The 20,074-nt window shown below is 40.4% G+C and overlaps 1 protein-coding gene and 1 long non-coding RNA gene across 3 annotated transcripts in view; one reads left to right on the top strand and one right to left on the bottom strand.

The window, feature by feature from the left end:
- The window catches only part of MYH15 (myosin heavy chain 15), a 145,816-nt gene that overhangs the window by 84,281 nt on the left and 41,461 nt on the right, over positions 1-20,074 (top strand). For both annotated transcript variants that reach the window (XM_043893127.1, XM_043893126.1), the window contains exons 25-28: positions 1,512-1,657; positions 5,396-5,486; positions 7,771-8,160; positions 14,812-14,938. In XM_043893127.1, coding sequence (XP_043749062.1) covers positions 1,512-1,657; positions 5,396-5,486; positions 7,771-8,160; positions 14,812-14,938 — 754 coding nt within the window. The remainder of the gene's footprint in view (positions 1-1,511; positions 1,658-5,395; positions 5,487-7,770; positions 8,161-14,811; positions 14,939-20,074) is intronic.
- Positions 8,282-10,270, bottom strand: LOC122687561. The gene is made up of 3 exons (XR_006339171.1): positions 10,181-10,270; positions 9,062-9,149; positions 8,282-8,521 (listed from the first exon to the last, which is right to left on the bottom strand). It is a non-coding gene; the product is annotated as an uncharacterized LOC122687561 (long non-coding RNA).

Raw genomic sequence — 20,074 nt, 5'->3', positions numbered from 1 at the left:
TGTTCTGTCTGTTGTTAAATGAAACTTTCATAACAACCCTGGGCAGTGGGAGAATCCTGAGATGAATCGTGAGGCGGGAGCACTCTACAGGACTGACTTCCCCACAGAAGCTGGTGTTTTGCCCCGTAAATGCACTGGTTCTCTATCTGACGCTAGCACTGAAGGATAGCTTAAAGGCCCCCTGTCTCCAGCAGCGCGCTGAGGTTTGTTATAGAAGAAAGATATGTAAGCCGCAAGCTGTGTTCTACCAACACTATCGGGATATACTTGTAAGATTCTGGAGACGGTGCTTCTGTTCTGCTTCCAAAACTCTGTGAAATAAAGATGTCTCAGACCAGTCTCAGTGGGTAGGTTCATCACTCTTCCTGTCTCCTCCCCAGCAGACAAGGGTGTATGCATTCACTATTTTATTAGTCCCCAAAGCTTAGCCTTTATAAAATTGCTGACAAGTGTGGTTAGTTTTTTTTTTTTTTTGATTATCTGCTTCTTCTTCCTCATGCCTCTCTATCAATTTTCCTCTGTGACCTATTAGCTGTCTCACTTCTCTTCCTACTTCCATGGATATATAGTTTACAAAGCCTCAATATGGGAATTTGTTGGTTGTGTGCACACAACACACACACACACTCTCACACATGTATTTTCACACACTTGTTCTCTCCTAGAGTTCATTTATTTTTGGGTTTTGCATACACCTTCCAGAAATTCTCCCTTCTTTCCTATTTGAATTTTACATCTTTCTCTGCTTACAGGAAATAGCTTCTATTGTGGCAAAGTTAATATATCAATGAAAAATAGCCATATTGTAACTATTATTTTGCCTTCTGCTAAACTGACCTCAGTATCATTGTCAGCAACAGTAATGTGGACAGAACTGTAGTATTCTGGTCACCTTGCTGGAGGTACCAGAAGATGACATAATGCTGTGGATCAGAGAGGGTACCAGGGTGATGAAGGAGAGTATGGAAATTATGTTGTGTGGGATGCATTTGAAATGGTCAGTGATGCTGAGTTGAGAGACTCAGGACAGCTGCCTAATATTCATGAATGGTCACGTGGAGACAGATTTGCTTGGTGTTGCTCCAGGGAGCAGAGCCTAGATTTGTGGGACGAATTTACATAGACTATTTTGGCTTCTTACGAAGAAGCACTCCTGAGTAAATGGACTTATCCACCCATGAAATGAGCTGCCATGTGAAGAAGTGAGCTTCCCATCACTGGAAAGCTGTCAGACAGGGTCTCACTAGGCATTTATTATTTGTTTTTTTCTGTATTCTAGAGCATGTATTCCTTAATCTCTATAGATTTCCTTTGTCCCTGACTTCTAGATTCTTTTGTAATCCCATTGATGTGTGCAACATTTATTTTAAAACATCTACATCACTGGGCATCGTTTATAGACTCTGCTTATATTTTTCTTTCTTTTTCCAGAAGGTGAGTGGTTAATGGACACATCTGTAAAGTATAAACTTAACCTATATACTGGGCTCAATAACATCTCCTTTTGTCAGCTTGAGGGTGCCCTTGAGCAGGAGAGCAAAGCGAGAATGACCTGTGAGAAGGAAAAGTGCAAAGTGGAGGGCGAGTTAAAGCTGACCCAGGAGGGCATGGAGGACCTGGAGAGCAGGCAGCTGCAGGTGGCGGAGAAGCTGAGGAGGTGAGTCACCGTTCCGCGGACTGAGATGCTGGGAGGCCTTATATCGAAGGAGACAGTTCTCTCACCGTGCCTATCCCAGTGACCCTGGGGCCAGATACCTCAAGACCTGCAAGGGAGGATAAAAAGGATAGCAAGCCTAGGAAGCTGAGGGTTTTTTATTTTTTGCTAGGCTTTATGAGATTACTCTTCTTTTTATAACTATATAATAACCTACAAGAAAGTAATTGAAAAGTCTTGACTAGCAGATGTGAATGAAAGGTGTAAGACATAGCAGATGCAAATTAGAATTTGAAGTTACAAGTCAAAAAATAAAAGTGGCTCGCTTCTTTTACTCATGAGATCAACGGCCTAAAGTTAAAAAATAAATAAAAAATGAAGTCTAATGTGAAGTCCCATATACCCTCTGATCATTTTTAAAAACAAAACAAAACTTATATGCCAGATGTAACTTCATTAGACATTTATACAACTTTTTTGGTCTAGTAATTTACTTTTTAAGTATTAAACTTTAAAATTGAAAGCACGATCAAAATGGATAGACCTTCAGTTCACGCAGATTGCCAAGGAGCTCAGGGCAGGACGGCCCTCTCAGTTGAATTTCATTATTCAGTGAAACAGATTTTCTTACCTTGCCCCTTTTGTCTCCCTCTGTTTAGCTAGACTTTCTTCTAACCACTAGGGATTTTCAAGTTATTTGAAATAGATCAAATAAGAAAGGGAAACAGTGAAATCTGAGAGTAAGATAAGGCCTGTCTGAAGTGGAGCGCACACTGGTTGTTGGCACCCACAGTGAAGAATGGAATCAGTGAGCAGCTGTGAGCTTCTGGTTTCCCATCTATGTACACAAGTTTCCATGATACACGCTTGTGGTCAGACTGGATTAATAGTCTTATCATAAGTTACTCAACTTGATAGGTATTTGTAGACTTGATTAATAGCTTATCAATAAGTTACTGAACTTGATACGTGTTTGGAAAAGATGAAATAAGTAACCCTATGAATGTAGTGGAACAGTGAAAGGCAAAATGATGATAGAGTTCCTTCAGCATTTAATTTTGAAGATTGTGTTTCAGTTTGGCAAAGTGAAATGACACTCCATGTCCTTGTAGGCCATAGGTCAAAGAGCTCTGGCATTTTAGAAACCTGTGTTTTGAGGAAATTATGAATTTATTATACAACCTTTTCTTTAAATGGACCTGTGTATATATGAAAACTTAATATATGAAAATGTGGCATTTTAAAATGGTGATGAGAGGATAGAATACTAAATAAATAGTGCCAAGATTATTAGCTATTCATCTTACAAGATAAAAGTTAAATTTCTTCCTCATGCTATTCACACACACAAAATCCAGTTGCATTAAAGAGTTAGATGCAAAAATTAAGCTATAAAATCATTAGAAGATGCAGCATTATTCACAATAGCCAAGATGTAGAAACAGCCTAAATGCCCATTGAATGAATGAATGAAGAAAGAAAATGTGATGTATACATTTAATGGATTATTATTCAGCCACTTTTTAAAGGAATTCCTGCCCTATGTGACAACAGGGATAAACCTGAAGGACTTTATGCTAAATTAAATGTCAGCCACAGAAGGACAAACGCTGCATGATTCCATTTATCAGGTCAGTTCAGTTCAGTTGCTCAGTCGTGTCCAACTCTTTGCGACCCCACGAATTGCAGCACGTCAGGCCCCCCTGTCCATCACCAACTCCCAGAGTTTACTCAAACTCATGTCCATCGAGTCGGTGATGCCTTCCAGCCATCTCATCCTCTGTTGTCCCCTTGTCCTCCTGCCCTCAATCTTTCCCAGCATCAGGGTCTTTTCCAATGAGTCAGTTTTTCCCATCAGGTGGCCAAAGTATTGGAGTTTCAGCTTCAGTATCAGTCCTTCCAGTGAACACCCAGGACTGATCTCCTTTAGGATGGACTGGTTGGATCTCCTTGCCGTCCAAGGGACATATGAGGCACCTAAAAGCAGTCAGACTCCTAGAAACAGAGAGGAGAATTGTGGCTGCCAGGGTCTGGGAGGCAGGGGAAATGCAGAGTTGCTGTTCACTGGTTATAAAGCTTCCATTAGGCAAAGTGACTGGGTCCTAGAGATCTGTGTGATGTTCTGCCTATAGTTCATATTGTATTGCACACTTGAATATTTGTTGAGAGGGTAGATCTCATGTCAAATGTTCTTCAGTTAAAAAAAAACAACACAATTAAAAGACAATATGGGTGGTAAATCTTAGGAAATTGGCAGGCCAGAGTTCCTGAGTCTGGAAAAACCCCATCCAAAGGCATAAAAGGACTATGTTGATAAACTTGATGTTAATACATCAACATTTTAAACATTTAGTGGCAAAAGTCAACATAAATGAAATTGGAACAAATTTGAAGCAGATATAAAAACATAAATATCAAGAATATTACAGGAAAACTTGTAATTCAATAATTAGACGAACAACCTAACAGAAAAATGGACAACGAACACAAGTGAGCAGGTCGTTTGTTTTATTGCCCATTTTAAAATCCTCATAGTTGACAACATGCTGTCGTCACTTGTAAACAAGGACATTCATAATAAAACAAGGACACACAGGAAGTGTGCTAATATTAAATGTGAATGTGGAGGAATAACCTCCCACTGCTATTGGAGGCCAAAGTTATAAGTTTTTAGATACAGACCTATAACTGACGCAGAAGTTCCCTGCTCAGTATCCACTCTAGAAGCACTCGCGTGTACACAAGGGTGCACACGTATGAATAGCATTATTTGTAAAAGTAAAATTTAGGGGGAAAACTCAGTGCTTATTAACAGGGAAATGGATAAGAGAACCACATAATATCTACGTCATAGACTAGCATTCTGCAGTTTATTTCTAAGTGAAGTAATCTACGTGTGGGCTTCCCTGGTGCCTCAGTGGCAAAGAATCTAACTGCCAAGCAGGAGACATGAGTTTGATCCCTGAGTCGGGAAGACCCCCTGGAGAGGGAAATGGCAAGCTACCCCAGTTTGCTTGCCTAGGAAAGCCCACGTAGAGAAATAACCTCGGGAGGAGGAGCCTGGCTAGCTGTAGTCTTTGGGGTTGCAAAAGAGTCAGACACGACTTAGCGACGAAACAACAACAAATCTATGTGTAGGCAGGCCAAAGTGGAAAAATCTCTGTGTGTTATTGGGTAAAAAAGGTTGTGCACAGACTTCCCAGGTGGTTCAGTGGCTAAGAATCTGCCTTGCAATGCAAGAGGTGTGGATTCAGTCCCTCGTTGGGGAATGAGACCCAAATGCCACAGAGCAACCAAGCCTGGAACACAGCTAGCGATCCTGTGAGCTCTGGAGCCTGTGGCCCACAGCTGGGAAGTTGTCCTGCAACAAAGATTCCTAGTGCCACAGCGAAGATCCAGCACAGTCAAACAAACAAAATAAATATTAAAACATGTGCAGTTATAAATATGAATGTATATAATGTTATACCATTCACAATAAAGAAAATGAAACCATTTCTACTGATACATAAGCAAAAACATATGTCAATACTTAGAAAAATGTCCAGAAGGAGCCACATCAAGTTGACTATGGTGGTTACCTCTAGGGAAGGAACGGAGCCTGGGTATAATCGCCAAGAGGAGGTAATAGTTGAATTTTTACAATGAATGGCTTCATATATTATTACGATAATTCGAAGACTATTTAAACAAAATGTTATTACTCTGAGCAATTTCATTTGTCAACTCTTTCCCTAACAGGAAGGAATTAGAAATTAATCAGATGAGTTCAAAGGTGGAGAATGAGAAAAACCTGGTGGCTCAGCTTCAGAAGATGGTTAAAGAGTTCCAGGTGATCATTTATCAAATACCTGTGTGGATCTGTAGTTCAATCCCTGGTTGATGACTGGTGCTTCAGTGACAAACGTGCTGCCAAGGTAGCCATAACCCTAGCCAACTATCAACAGAGGCAGAAAAGAACGGTGGTTGAGAAGGTAACCTGGCATTCTACAGACAGGTGACTCTGGGGAGTATTACTGTTTAAGCTTAGATTTCCTTATCATGAAGATAATAAAAATAAATAGCTAATATGTTGAATGTTTGACATAAACTAGGCATTGTACTAAAACCCAGGACACCTATATTTTTACTCATTAATCCTCCTGACAACCTTTGAACTAAAATGTAACTACATTTAAGTGATAAGCTCAGTGCCTGACCCATGGTAAGCATTCAGTATTAACAATTTAATTTTTTATGATGATTAGTCTTTGTGATTGTAAGGCAGTGATACTGAAAACTGTTTTGTAGCTACTTGTAGCCTCAAAATGTTATTTGATAATGGGTAGCTATTAGACTATGTGACTGTTTTATACTATATTACCACATTTTGTTGTTCAGTTTATGTTGTTCAGTTGCTAAGTCATGTCCAACTCTTTGCGACCCCTTGGACTACAGCACACCAGGCCTCCCTGTCCTTCACTGTCTTCTGGAGTTTGCTCAAACTCAAAGGAAGTTGATGCTGCTATCCAACCATCTCATCTTCTGTTGCCCCCTTCTCTTCCTGCCCTCAATTGAGTCAGCTCTTTGCTTCAGTACTTTGGCCAAAGTATTTGAGCTTTAGCTTCAGCATCAGTCCTTCCAATGAATATTCAGGGTTGATTTCCTTTAGGATTGACTGGTTTGATCTCTTGAGGGATTCTCAAGAGTCTTCTCCACATTATAAAGTAATTTGAAACATATAACTCCTCACATATACATGGAGATGGGTTCTTTTCCTTTGGAGCTAAATAATTATCTCATTAATGTAACTATTACTCAAAATAATTTTGGAATTTTTTCCTGATTATTACTTTCTGAGACATTGAGTCAAATACAGCCAGTCTCCCTGCTTTATGGATGTGCTTTCAGACAATATTAATCTTCAAGCAATTGTCTGTCATATTTACCAGACTTCTCTTCAAATGATAGTTGACCCAAAAAAATGTTCAATTTGTCCAAAATACAAACTTTCTTACCCTGATGATTTAAAATAATGCTCCAAAGATTATTTCTAAGGACATGTTTCAGAAATGTTTGATCTGGTTAGAGTATTGTTTGGAATGAAGGTATTGTATCTCAAGATAACTAATTGTAAGGGGATCGATCACGTTTACTTGGGTGTGGAAATCATAAATTTTTAAGCACCTTCTCTGTCACAACTCATCTACAGATGAGATAGCCTTACTTATTTGGTTTGGTCTAAAAATTATCTTCCTTTTAGCAATCATACTCTTACTTAATGGAAAGAAAAGTATATTCTGAAATAGAAGTCATTCCTTTTTTCTTCTGCCCTAACCTGTGCCTAATTATTTAAGGTGATATTAATGACCATCATCAGTTTCACTGTCCTGTCCCACAATGATGCTATCAAGATTGGTAGAGCTATCTGCCCTTACACCAAAAGACTTTTGGGCTCTGAGAATTCTTATCACTGCTATTCTTTGTCTTGTAATTCTGCTTCTAATAATATCAGGTTACTATCCCAATTAATAGTCCCATTCCTCCACCAATTTTAATTTGTTACTTCAACTTTCCTGCTACTTGAAATCACCTTCAGACTAAAAAACCAAGTAACCAAGTTTGTCAGAGTTTGTATAAAATTAAATTGATGCTGTTTCTTATGAGTTAGCTGCTTGAACTCAGGGATATTTAGTTCCCTGATGAGATTTTTGCCCAGTTGGCAATAGTTAAGGTTTTCGGGTAAATAAATTTCAGATAAATGAGGTATTGTATATAAAATTCATCATGTTATTTTTTTATAAGCTCTGCTTAAAGTGTTTCCTTGTTATATGAAAGATTTTCTAGTCCTTTGCAAAGTGCTCTTTATTAAATGTCCTCTTCGTGTATATAATCTAATGAGGTTGCTCATCACCATGGTCTGGGAAATTGGGAGGAATTACAAATTTTAATTCTGGTCTCGGTACTGCTTTGGAGCAAATTACTTAATTTCTCTGTATTCTATCTTCTTTAGCTATAAATGAGAACCAGAAGTATTTTGTTTTGCTTAGTAGTGAGAAAAAAACATACAGGAGAGCTCTTGAATATAAAATATGCTACAAGTGCTTAGTGAAAGTTAAAGTTATTTATTGCTACAGACTCAGATACAACTTTTGAAAGAGGCACTGGAAACTGAAACGACCACTCGAGCCAAGGTAGAGAGGGAGAGAGCTGACCTCGTCCGAGAGCTGGAAGACATGAACGAGAGGCTGGAGGAGGCAGGAGGTGTCAGCTCGGCTCAGCTGGAGATGACAAAGAAACAAGAAACAAAATTCCAGAAGCTCCACCGAGACCTGGAAGAGGCCACACTGCACTTTGAGGCAACCTCTGCCTCTTTGAAGAAGAGACACGCAGATAGCCTGGCTGAGCTGGAGAGCCAGGTAGACAATTTACAACAGGTCAAGCAGACGCTGGAAAAAGACAAGAGTGACCTGCAGCTCGAGGTGAACGATCTCCTGACCCACGTTGAACAGATGACCAGAGCTAAGGTAAAGAACATTTCCAAGCCCTCCTTGAGGATTTAGGACATGGAAGTAGGTAGAGGAGAGGGAGGGAGAGAAAGTTAAAGTAAATTGGTGACTCAAAGTACCTGCTAAGGGAAGCTAGAGATCTTCAGTTGGCTAGATCAGGTCTAATCTCAGGCACTGCTGAAGTCCCATGACCATCCCCTGAAGGTAGCCTGACAGTGGCTTCTGACCTTGTTGGAATTCCAGTCTGTGTTCCTTGTGGGTCTTTCTGGTGATGACACAGTAAGTAGGCTGGACCAGGGATGCCGCTAACTTGTACATGGTCTGTCTGTCTCTCTCTTTGCAGTTGGAGGATAATTGCTTTACAATGTTGTGTTAGCCTCTGCGGTACAAGAATCAGACTCAGCTATAAGTACACATGTGTCGCCTCCCCCTCCCGCCCCATCTCACTCCGCCAGGTCATCACAGAGCGCTGAGCTGAAGTCGCTGTCCCACACAGCCGCCTCCCCCGAGCTGTCTCTTTCACACACTGCCGTGTATATATGCCAGTGCTGCTCTTGCAATCCATCCCACCCTCTCCTTTCCCTGCCTGTGACTACAGTCTGTCCTCGGTGTCTCCATCTCTATTCCTGCCCTGCAAATAGATTCATCAGAGGTGCTTCTCTCTTGAAGGATGGCTTTGAGTTGGGAGCACTCCAAGGGGGGCGCTGTGGAACTTTAAGTGCATCTGAACAAATGGTGGTACCAACAGCTTTGGGGGAAGTCAAGAACTTTTTCTCCTTTGCGTCCTCTGGCATCTCTTTAACAAGCCAACACTAGGAGAGTTTTCACATGTTCTTTCTTCACCGAGCCCATTAATCTCTGCTCTGCCAGCTCTCATCTCAAATGACTAGTATCAGATCACAGGTAAGAGCCTCCTTACCTTCTGGCAGTTGAGAGGAGCCTTGATTGAGGCCAGCAGGGAAAATAACTGGTGCCAGGTTCTTCCTGTGAGCAGAGTCTGTAGTCTTCTGGGAGGACACACCAACAATAAAGCTTGATCTTTAAGGACGGCAACCCTAATAATGGAGAATTTCCTCAGAGATACTGAGTGACTCCTGAAATGTTTAGCGTTAATTTCCTTTAAATGCCACATTGAATAGAAAGGAACACAACGACCCTGCCTTTCCTGCTCTTTCTTTCTCGCCACTGTCCCTGCCATCCCACCTTCAATTATCATGAAATATAAATCCAGTGAGGACTTCGGACCTCTCTTCCTCTGTCTCTTCTGTATGCTGCGTTTTGTTTGGACTCTGTCTTCAACTCAGCAATGAAAACATCCTCACTCCTTGCTGTTGAAGGCTTTACCTTCCTTCATCCGTCCGAGTGAGCCCTAGAAGACCTTACTCTTTGCCCCTCATTCATCCTCAGGAATGAGATCCTGCTGCTATGCATTTTAGTAGCAAGTCGTAAAACCATAAGACCATTGATAGATTCACCATAAATCCATACTAATTATGTATGAATTTTATACTTACAACTTCCTCTGGAATTTCACTGCTGCTTAGAAGTTCTTTATTCTTCTAACTTGTTTTATTTTAAAAGAGAAACAAAAATATTTCCTCAGACTCCAACCCTGCCTTCCTGAATCCATCCTTTCACTAAATGTTAACACTTAACTGATAATATTAAGACCATTCATTATAACTTCTCTCTTTACCTTATAAGATATTTACTCAGCCATTTCTTTTCTTCTTGCTCCAAAGAATAAAATATTCTTCCACATAACCATTATTCACATTATTTAAAAAAAAAAAACCAAACAGACTTTTCCATACTAGGGGTAGTATTTTGAGAGAGAAGCAAAGCCTGTCCATGTCTGTCTTCATCTGACTCCCTGACCAGAGAGTAATGTTCTATTTATCTATTGATATGTAACAAATCACCCCCAAAACCTTGAAGTTAAAACAATAATTTATTATTTTCTCTCTTGGTTCTGGGGCTTGACAGGCTTAGCACAGATGGTGGTTGAGACTCGAATCATCTGAAGGCTATCACTCACCTGTCTGGCTCTCAGGCTGGGGTAGCAGACAGCTGAGCGCTGTTTGGAAATGTCTCTTTCCTTGTGACCTCTCCATGTAGCTAGCTTGGCTTTCCTCAAGCATGGTAGTCACAGAGGAGTTGGACTTCTTACATGGTAATTCAGAGCACGAAAAGCAAGTATTCCAAGAGACCGGAAGCTGCAGAGACTCTTGTGAGGTTGGCTTGCAAGACGGTGGAGTGATTCTGTGTGACTCCCAACAGTGATGAGTCACGGGAGAGGGTCTGCACGTGGGTGTGGATACTAGAGAGTGTGGCTCGTTGGCGTGCCTTCTTTGGAAACTAGCTCCCACAAGTCAGTGTATACCCCACTACCCCCTCACTCCTTTAACCCCTGCAGTGTCTTTTTTTCCCCCTGATTGGGCTTCCCTGGTAGCTCAGACAGTAAAGAACTTCCATGCAATGCAGGAGACCTGGATTCCACCCCTGGGTCAGGAAGATCCCCTGGAGGAGGGCAAGGCAACCCACTCCAGTACTCTTGCCTTGGAGAATCCCCTAGATAGAGGAGCCTGGTGGGCTACAGTCCATGAGGCTGCAAAGAGTCGGACATTACTGAGTGACTAAGCATACATTTTAAAAGTAGTTTCTTAATTGGTTCTTGCAAAGATCAGTAATGTCTCTCTTTCCTCAAATTAGCATGTCTAAAACCAGACTTAGAAGCTGACATATGATTCCTATGGATATTTTTGCCACCAGCACCCTGTTCCTTCCATCACCCGGACTCTCAGCCTAGAACTATTTATTTGTTTCCTCTCTGTTCTTAGCTTTTCAATCAGTTCTTACAGAAGGCCAATTTTGTACTGTCTTCTAATTTTTCATTCCATTCCCACTCATATGTAAGAATTTCATTATCTGTTAACTGGATTATTGCAGTGTTTTCTAAATTATCTTTTTTTCCGGTCTATTTTAAATAGTACCCATATGAATATTTTGGGAGATGCATGGCTCTGTGGAATCATGTCCCTGCTTCAGAGTGAACTCCACACTTCGGCCCTTTAAAATACCCAATAGCCCATGATCCGACTCTACTCCTCCTGCCATTTTTAGATTCTAGAACTTTGTTTCCTGGACCCTCTACCCCTTCTACTTCAGCCATGCTGGAATGCCTGCCTTCCATCAAATATCCATTTTCCCAGCAATGTGCCTTTTCCAAACTAAACTGTCTCTCTGGAGTGCTCAAGTTCAACTTCCCATATTAAAATTTCACCTGAATTCTTTTCTGAATTCTTGTAGCACTTTTGGCATTCCTTTGTATTGCTGCATTGTAATCTTTTCAGTTGGCTTCAGTAGAAGACATCTCTAAGGTAGAAACTAGGTCTTTTTTACTCATGTTTACTAAGCGCTTTCCATAATCTGTACACTCAGTTACTAGCATCAGATTTCTTTACATATGCCTCTTGGGATTTCTGTGGCTCATAGATTTAATCATTTGTCCAGGGTCACAAAAATGATATGGCGGAGATGGGCCTCAACCCCAATCCTGTGTATGTCTGTGGGTGATGGCATACCATTGCTGCCTTACGTATTTCTTGGTGGGATAAATTGATTCTGTTCACTCGCATAGGCATACACATTATGCTGAACTTTATCTTGAATTGTTTACTTCATCTTTTCCTGAATTATAATGCCAGAAATGCCAATACTCAGTGGTACAGTGGAAACCGAAGCATTTTCGAAAGCATATTAGGCTGACAGAGAGGCCCAGGGCAATTTAGAAGTTATAGGCAATCTCACAATTATCTTGATTATTTTGAATTCCCATTGGTTCCTGAATTTCTAGGAGGCAGCATTTTTATGCGTCATTTTAAGAACCAGCTTCAGAATAAATGTGCATTATTCCATTAACCTCTTCCTTCTTGGCATCAAAATTCAGTGTCTATCTTTAGGCTGAAACTTGAAGTACTTTTGAGGGTACCGCCCTTTGAATGGCATGCCGCTGTCCAGGCCACCTTTAGATAAACAATCACATGGCCTTTGCAGATCCTGCTTGTGAAAACACTTTTTCACTTGAAAACACAATACCAATGTTAACAGTGCCCATGGATATCTACCGTTTCAGGCTGTGCCCGAGGGCGAATGTCTTATGCCCGCCCAGTGGCTGCCGACTCTGCGGGTGTGCCCAGCCATGCAGGGCTTAACCACACAGGCTTCTCTTGAAACCAGGGGATTCTCTGGCTCCTTTGCTTGCCATTCCCTCAACAATGACTAAGCTCTCTCATGGAGATCTGTGTTCTTTCGCCCTCAGCAAACGGTGTGCAGTAGAACACACTCCTGGTCATAAGCAGAAGTGGCATTTCTCACGTCGGGCTGTCTTCCTCCTGACCCAACTCATGGGTCATTTGTTGTTGGAGAGAACATAAAACAAAAATGGCTCACATGGTCATATTTTTATGCAGTTTCTTCCCGGATCCATCAGTTGGATCTGGAATCCAATTTCACACAGGATTCATGACAATTTCAATCAACTAGAAGGTTAAGTCAATCACTCCTTAATATTTCCTTTGTTATTACTTTACATAACAGATGCTTAGGAAGCTAGTGTCTGACTTTTTCTTTTCTTGCACCAGTTCAAATCCTATACCCAACACATACTAGCTGTGTGAATTTGGGCAAGATATTTAGCTCCTCTGACCATTTCCTTGTTTATAAAACAGAGGCAATCTGAGTTCCTGAGGAAAATGAGTGTGCCAACTTTGACTGTCAAATTACTTTCAGAACATATTCAACAATCAAAATATTTGAAATTACAGACTGTTTAAAAATTGTTGCCTGTGTTGTTGCTATAGCTTCTAGTGATGAGTGGAGATTGTGGGTGATTGAGTGTGCCTGGCATTTAGCATCACTGTTCTAACCTTCGTGATGGACAGAAAGCTGATCATTGACTCTCTGCCAGGTCTGGTTTCCTATCCACCACCTGGCGTGGGTGTGCTATGGAATATCTGTGAGTAGAATTACTGATATTTCTTGTCAGTCTTCAAATGGCCTCTCCCCTTGCTTGCTAATCAGTGGGTAACATACCAACCCAGTTAAAAAAACCAATTTGGGGGTTGAGGTTTATAGGGAAAGCTTGAATGTGACCTCTAAGTGAACTTTAGTGGGTCTGTTGGCCAACCTCTCACTAAGGTTTGTAGTAATTTGTGGTTCCTATTTTGTGTCAAGCACTGTATTTGGCCTTGGGGATATAAGATGTAATTTAGGAGTCTTCCATAAAAAAGTTAGAAGAGTCATTTCTAACTGTAAAATAGAGTAAGTTTCCAGAGAACTATCTTCATCACAGTGCAAGCTCCAGCTGGAGAGCTCCAAAGTCTTTGCTGACTCAGAAGCTTCCCCAGGGACCAAACCTGGCATCCTGGAGACGTTTCTCCTCCTTGGCCATTGCTATATCATAAAAATCAGTTTAACATTGAAAACTATTAGACTTACCACCAGATTTCACAGTTTTCACCATTTTCTTGAAATGCCACTGATGTGATCCTTTCTTTGTCAAAGTAATCTCATCTCTCCCTCTTCTCTCTTGCTATCCCTTCCCCTACATCTCCCCTCCTTTTTCCATAGCACTATTTCTTGATAGAGACAAAAGTCTCACATGGACTGAGATTTAATACACGTAAAGAACAAAACACAAGAACAGAAATGTAAAATCCACGGAACTGTGAAGTACCCCCAGTGCCATTTTATGATTTCTGACCATATTAATAATAAGAATGAAAATTACAGCTAGGTAAAGAGGCCCACACCATCTTATATTTGGAAGCTCTTGGTCCTAAAAATATTGGATTTCAAAGTCATTGGTATTAGTTTTCAGAGTGTGGCAAAAATTTGATGATTAGATTGGTTACTTAAACCAGGTAAAAGTGCATAGGTCACTTAGCATATAATTTTCTTTAAATGTGAACAACCAGTTCTGAGAAGTTGGAGTTTGGGATTGAAATGATAACCCCACAGGGTCATCATGAGCCTGCAACCTTAGTGACTGGGAGGGTCCAGTTGTTTTTGCAGTTCAAACGTCTGTTATTACATGGCTGTATCTCAGATTCATCTGCTTTCTCCTATCCTTCTTGGTCAACCCTCTGGACTTCCTTCCTTCCTCCTCCATCCTTCCCATCCTTCCTTTCTCATCCCTCTGAACTACCCCCTTGTTTATTGAGCTCTTAATATGTGTTAGATATTGTTCTAGACACAGGGAGTATAATCTGTGATCAGATGGAATCTCTATCCTCATGAAGCTTATATTCTAGAAGAAAAGAAAGATGGTTAAATATATAATGTCAGGAAGTAATTATGTACTTCATCAGTATTTGACACATTTCCTTCTTCTGAAAAGAAAAGAATTCTAGAGACATTCCCTAATACCAGACACTTGTTTCTCCAATAATACCTATAATTTGAAAAGTTTGGGCCCCTTAGGGGCCCAGACGCTGAGTGTATTGTGCTGTTTAAAATTAGAAGACATGGTTTTCCAATGCTAGCTGTCACTTTCAGGGCAGAGGAGGGCACAAGGGTCCTAGGAACCACCCCTCCCCTCCTTCCTTATGCAGCTAAGTCAGCATGTTCTCTATAAACCACGTCCAACCTTTCCTTCTCAACTTGTAGGCTAACGCTGAGAAGCTCTGTAGTCTGTATGAGGAGCGCTTGAAAGAAGCAAATGCAAAACTGGATGAAGTGACTCAATTAGCAAATGACTTGACAGCTCAGAAGACAAAGCTACGGAGTGAGAATGGCAAGTAAACGTTCAGTGTTGATCACTTACAAGTCTCAAGCCCAGAAGAACGGTGGAGAAACCACTGAAATGATGAACCAATCACTGAGTCTGGGTGGGAATTTAAAAATTCTAGGGGGGTGGTGAGGCCCTTGATGCTATCTTTTCCAAGACATGCTATTGTCTGGGAAGGATCACCTCTTTGCCACCTTGAAAGGCCTTGCCCAACTCTCTTCCTTGAAGGGGAAAACCAATCTGCAGTTGACTGGAGTAGCTTTCACGATCCAAGGGTGGTAGAGACTATGCACACAGTCTATAAGACATGCCACTTTATCATATCTACCTCACTGAAATAGGCATTTCCCCTAATTTTCAATGATGAGCCCACACCTATTTTTTATATTTATATTTTTAAAAAACTGAAGTATAGTTAATTTACAATGTGGTATTGATTTCAAGGGTGCAGCAAAGTGATTCAGTTACACATATATATGTATGTATGTATTCCTTTTTCAGATTCTTTTGCATGAAAGGTTATTACAAGATGTTGAGTATAGTTCCCTTTGCTATATAGCAGGTCTTTGAGTACCTATTTTATATGTGGTAGTGTATATTTATTAATCCCAAACTCTGAATTTATGTCCTTCCTCCATCCCTGCTCTTCCCTCTGGGGACCCCAAGTCTGTTTTCTGTCTGTGAGTCAATTTCTGGTTTGTAAATAAGTTCATTTGTATCATTCTTTTTTAGATCCCGCATATCAGTGGTATCATATGACATTTGTCTTTTTCTGTTCGACTTACTTCACTCAATATGATAATCTCTACATCCATCCTTGCTGCTTTACTTGTTGCTCAGCTGCTCATCCGTGTCTGACTCTCTGTGACCCCATGGATTGCGGCACGCCAGGCCTCCCTGTCCTTCACCACCTGCTGGAGCTTGCTCAAACTCATGTCCATTGAGTCGGTGATGCCATCCAACCCTCTCGTTCTCTGTCGTCCTCTTCTCCTCCTGCCCTCATATTTCCCAGCATCAGGGTCTTTTCTAATGAGTCACCTCTTCACATGAGGTGGCCAAAGTATTGGAGTTTCAGCTTCAGCATCAGTCCTTCCAATGGACACCCAGGACTGATCTCCTTTAGGATGGACTGGTTGGATCTCCTTACAGTCCAAGGGACTCTCAAGAGTCTTCTCCAACACCACAGTTCAAAAGCGTCAATTCTTCAGTGCTCAGCCTTCTTTATGGTTCAACTCTCACATCCATACATGATTATCTCTATATCCATCCATGTTGCTTTAAGTGGCATTATTTCATTCTTTTTTTATGGCCAAGTAATATATGTATGGGGCTTCCCTGGTGGCTCAGACAATTAAGAATCTCCCTACAATGTAGGAGATCTGGGTTTGATGCCTGGGTTGGGAAGATTCCCTGGAGGAGGAAATGGCAATGCATTCTGGTATTCTTGCCTGGAGAATTCCGTGGTCAAGGAGCCTGGCGGGCTGTCGTCCATGGGGTCACAAAGAGTCAGACACGACTTATATAGTATAGCCTTAAGTCAAGGAGTATGATTCCTCCAGCCCTGTTCTTCTTTCTCAAGATTCTTTTGGCTACTCATAATCTTTTGTGTTTCCATACAAATCTTAAAATTTTTTGTTCTGGTTCTGAGGAAAATGCCAGTGGTAATTTGATAGGGATTGCACTGAATCTGTAGACGCCTTGGGTAGTATGAATCTACACCTCTCTTTTGACCCCTTTGCTATGTTTTGAAAATACCAGGCATACCCCCAGCCTAGAGTCTTGCCCTGACTATTTCTTCTGCCTAGAGTACCCTACTCATCAACTTAAAGATGAGAGTTGATCAAATAGATCTCGGGGAAGTCAGGATAGGCCTTGTTGGGAAGGTGACATTTGAGTACTCTAAACCAGGTTTCTCCATGTGCTTCTTTTTTCATGGAATTTAATACCTTCAAAGAAACTACATGCTTGACATAATAAAAAGTTTGTCTTGCCTCCATCTGCCACAGTGTAAGCTACATGAGGGCAGGGGCCTTCATTATGTTCACTGATATGTCAGTCATCTAGAGCCATGCCTGCCATTTATTGGGGATCCACAAACATTTGACCAGTTAAAATTAGAACAATGTTCCGTGGCTTATTCTTAACCATCAACCACTATTAATGAGGTTTTCCCCTCTATCTTTTACATGATGGCAATCTATTTGAGGTTTTTCTTTTTCAATTCATCATGAGCTTTTTTGTATCTTGGATAGCCATTTATGAGTGTTTCTCATCCATCAATTAGATGGCCAGTGGTTACTTCATCTTGCCCTGTAACTTGCTTGTCTGCTATGAACAGCATGTGGCTAGCTGTTTGTCTGTAATTAGAATTATTTTTAGTAATATATTCCCAGAGATAGACTTCCTAGGCCAATGAAAATAAACAATGTGTTCTTGATACCCAGAGGCACTCACTTTAAAAAGAGAGTGAAGACCATTTGTCCTTCCAAATGAAGACCATTTATCATTCTGCCTGTGGACACCTCTGTTTCTAGATGCTAAATCTGGTTGTTGTTCAGTTGCTCAGTCATGTCTGACTCTTTGCGACCCCATGGACTGCAGCACGCCAGACTGCCCTGCCCTTCGCTATCTTCTGGAGTTTGCTCAGACTCATGCCCGCTGAGTTGATGATGCCATCCAAACTACAGATTTGGAACTCTAAAAGAGGAAAGTGTTTCAGATTCTAGCAGGGACACTAAGTAGGACTCTTCTCATGCTTATGACAGGGTGTGTGACACTTGGCCTCAATGCAAAACCCCCAATTTGATCTTTGCTGCCATTTAGGATATACTCTGTGTGGGGCCTGTGCGTCCGGAGGCTAGGCTGGAGAATGACTGTGTGTCCGCTCTGAAGGAAGTGCTGTATACCATTTGTTTGATCGGCATTTCCTACCTCCCTCTGCTTATTGGCATTAATTTTCTATTCACTGTTTTGATGAGGAAATTGGTGGGTGAGTGAAATGAAACTGGATCTGAGATGACAATTCTGCTTAGGATGCAGGGCATTTTATGTCCTCCTTTACTTGGCTTTACCTTTTGGCTCTTGTATGAATTAAATTTTAAGTATATACCTATCCAAACCTCCCCTCCTCTCACTAGGACTATGATCCAGATTTTTGCTGCTTTTTTTCTTTTATTGCTACTATTACGAAAGTTTCTTTCTCATGCCCTGTCCTGTCCACTGATTATCGTCTGCTTTCAAAGGAGACCAGTAGTAAATGTGATCAGTTAAGCCATGTTAAGTGGATCCTATTTCTGTAAAATACGTGTTATGTTAGTCTCAACCCCTTCATGGATTGGCATTTCCTCAGAATACTTTTAAATATGGTGTGTGGCCTAGAGCTTCTCAAAGTTTGGCCCATGGAACCCCAGCAATCACCAAGGCTCTTTTAGGGGAACTCAGCGAGAGGTTAGAGCTGTTTCATTCAGTACTAAGATGCTGTGTGCTCTGCTGTTATAGATGGTGCAGAAGCAATGATGGTTAGAACTGCCGGAGCCTCATCACACACCAAGGCAGTAGCACCATGCGGTAGTGTTGATCATTGTATTTGCTGGTATATACTCAAAAGTTTAAAAGAAGAGTCTGTTTTTCTTAAGAATGTCCTTAATGAAACAGTAAAAATTAATTATATCTCAACCCCAAGTATATATCTTTTTAATATTCTGTGTAACAAAACAGAAAGTGTGCATAAAGCACTTCTGTTTCATGCTGAAGTAGGATGTGTGATTGTTCAAATTCTGAGCTGAACTAGCAATTTTTCAGGAAGAATTGTATTTACTTGAAAGAACACTTGACAAACTATGCTTATTCAGACTTAGATATTTGGCAGATATTTTCGCAAAAATGAACAAAGTGAGCCTGTCACTCCAAGGAAAACAATTGACAATATTTGTTGCCAATAATAAAAGTGTAGCTTTTAGGTAAAAATTAGATTTTAGAAAACATGTATATGCCATCATGAGCTTGATGGGTCTCAATTCTTGAAGACTTCCCTCCCCTTCTTTTTATTGTGTATAGTATTAGTTTCAGGTATATAATATAGTGATTTAGCATTTCTCTGTATTACAAATTGATCAACACAACAAGCCTAATAACCATCTATTACCATACAAATTATTTCAATACCATTGACTATAACCCTTATGCTGTACATCGTAGCCCCATATTTTACAACTAAAATAAGAAGTTCATACCTCTTAATCCCCTTAACCTATTTCACTTAACTCCTCTATCCCCTTCCCCCCGGCAGCCACCCGTTTGTTCTCTGTGTCAGTGATTCTATTTCTGTATTCTTTTGTTTGTTCATTTTTTTTTAGATTCCATGTATAAGTGAAATAATATGTTATTTGTCTTTGAGTTTCCATGTCTGATTTATTTTATTTAACATTGTACCCTCTAGGTCCATCCACGTGAATGCTAATGACATAATTTCATTTTTTCATGACTGAGTAGTATTCTGTTCCATTCCATTGATCCATGTGTCTATTTTTACGCCAGTGTCATAGTTTTCATCGCTACAGCTTTGTAGTACAGTTTGAAATCAGGTTGTGTGATACCTCCAGCTCCATTCTTCTTTCTCGTGATTGCTTTGGCTTTTCTGGGACTTCTGTGGTTCTATACAAATTTTAGGGTTATCTGTTCTAATTTTGAGAAAAATTTTGATAAGGGTTACATTGAATCTGTAGATTGCTTTCAGTAGTAACATTTTTTAATGATATTAATTCTTCCAATCTATGAACAGAGAGTATGTTTCCATTTACTTGTATCTTTGATTTCTTTCCTCAATTTCTTATAGTTTTCCAAGAACAGGTCTTTTTACCTCTTGGTTACGTTTAACCCTAGGTATTTTGTACTTTTTGATGTAATTGTAAATGAAATTGTTTTCTTCATTTCTCTTCCTGATAGTTTATTTGTGTACAGAAATGTATCTGATTCTGTATATTGATTTTGCATCTTGCAATTTTATTGAATTCACTTATTAGTTCTGATAGTTTTTTGATGGAGGCTTTAGGGTTCTCTATGTATAGTATCATATCATCTGCAAATAGTGAGTTTTTTCCTCCCTTTCCTATTTAAATGTCTTTAAACCCTTTTTCTTTGTAA

The sequence above is a fragment of the Cervus elaphus genome, chromosome 31 (genome assembly GCF_910594005.1).
Source record: "Cervus elaphus chromosome 31, mCerEla1.1, whole genome shotgun sequence".
Taxonomy (NCBI): Eukaryota; Metazoa; Chordata; class Mammalia; order Artiodactyla; family Cervidae; genus Cervus; species Cervus elaphus.
The sequence above is the reverse complement of the archived record's forward strand: the minus strand, read 5'-3'. Positions and strand labels throughout refer to the sequence as shown.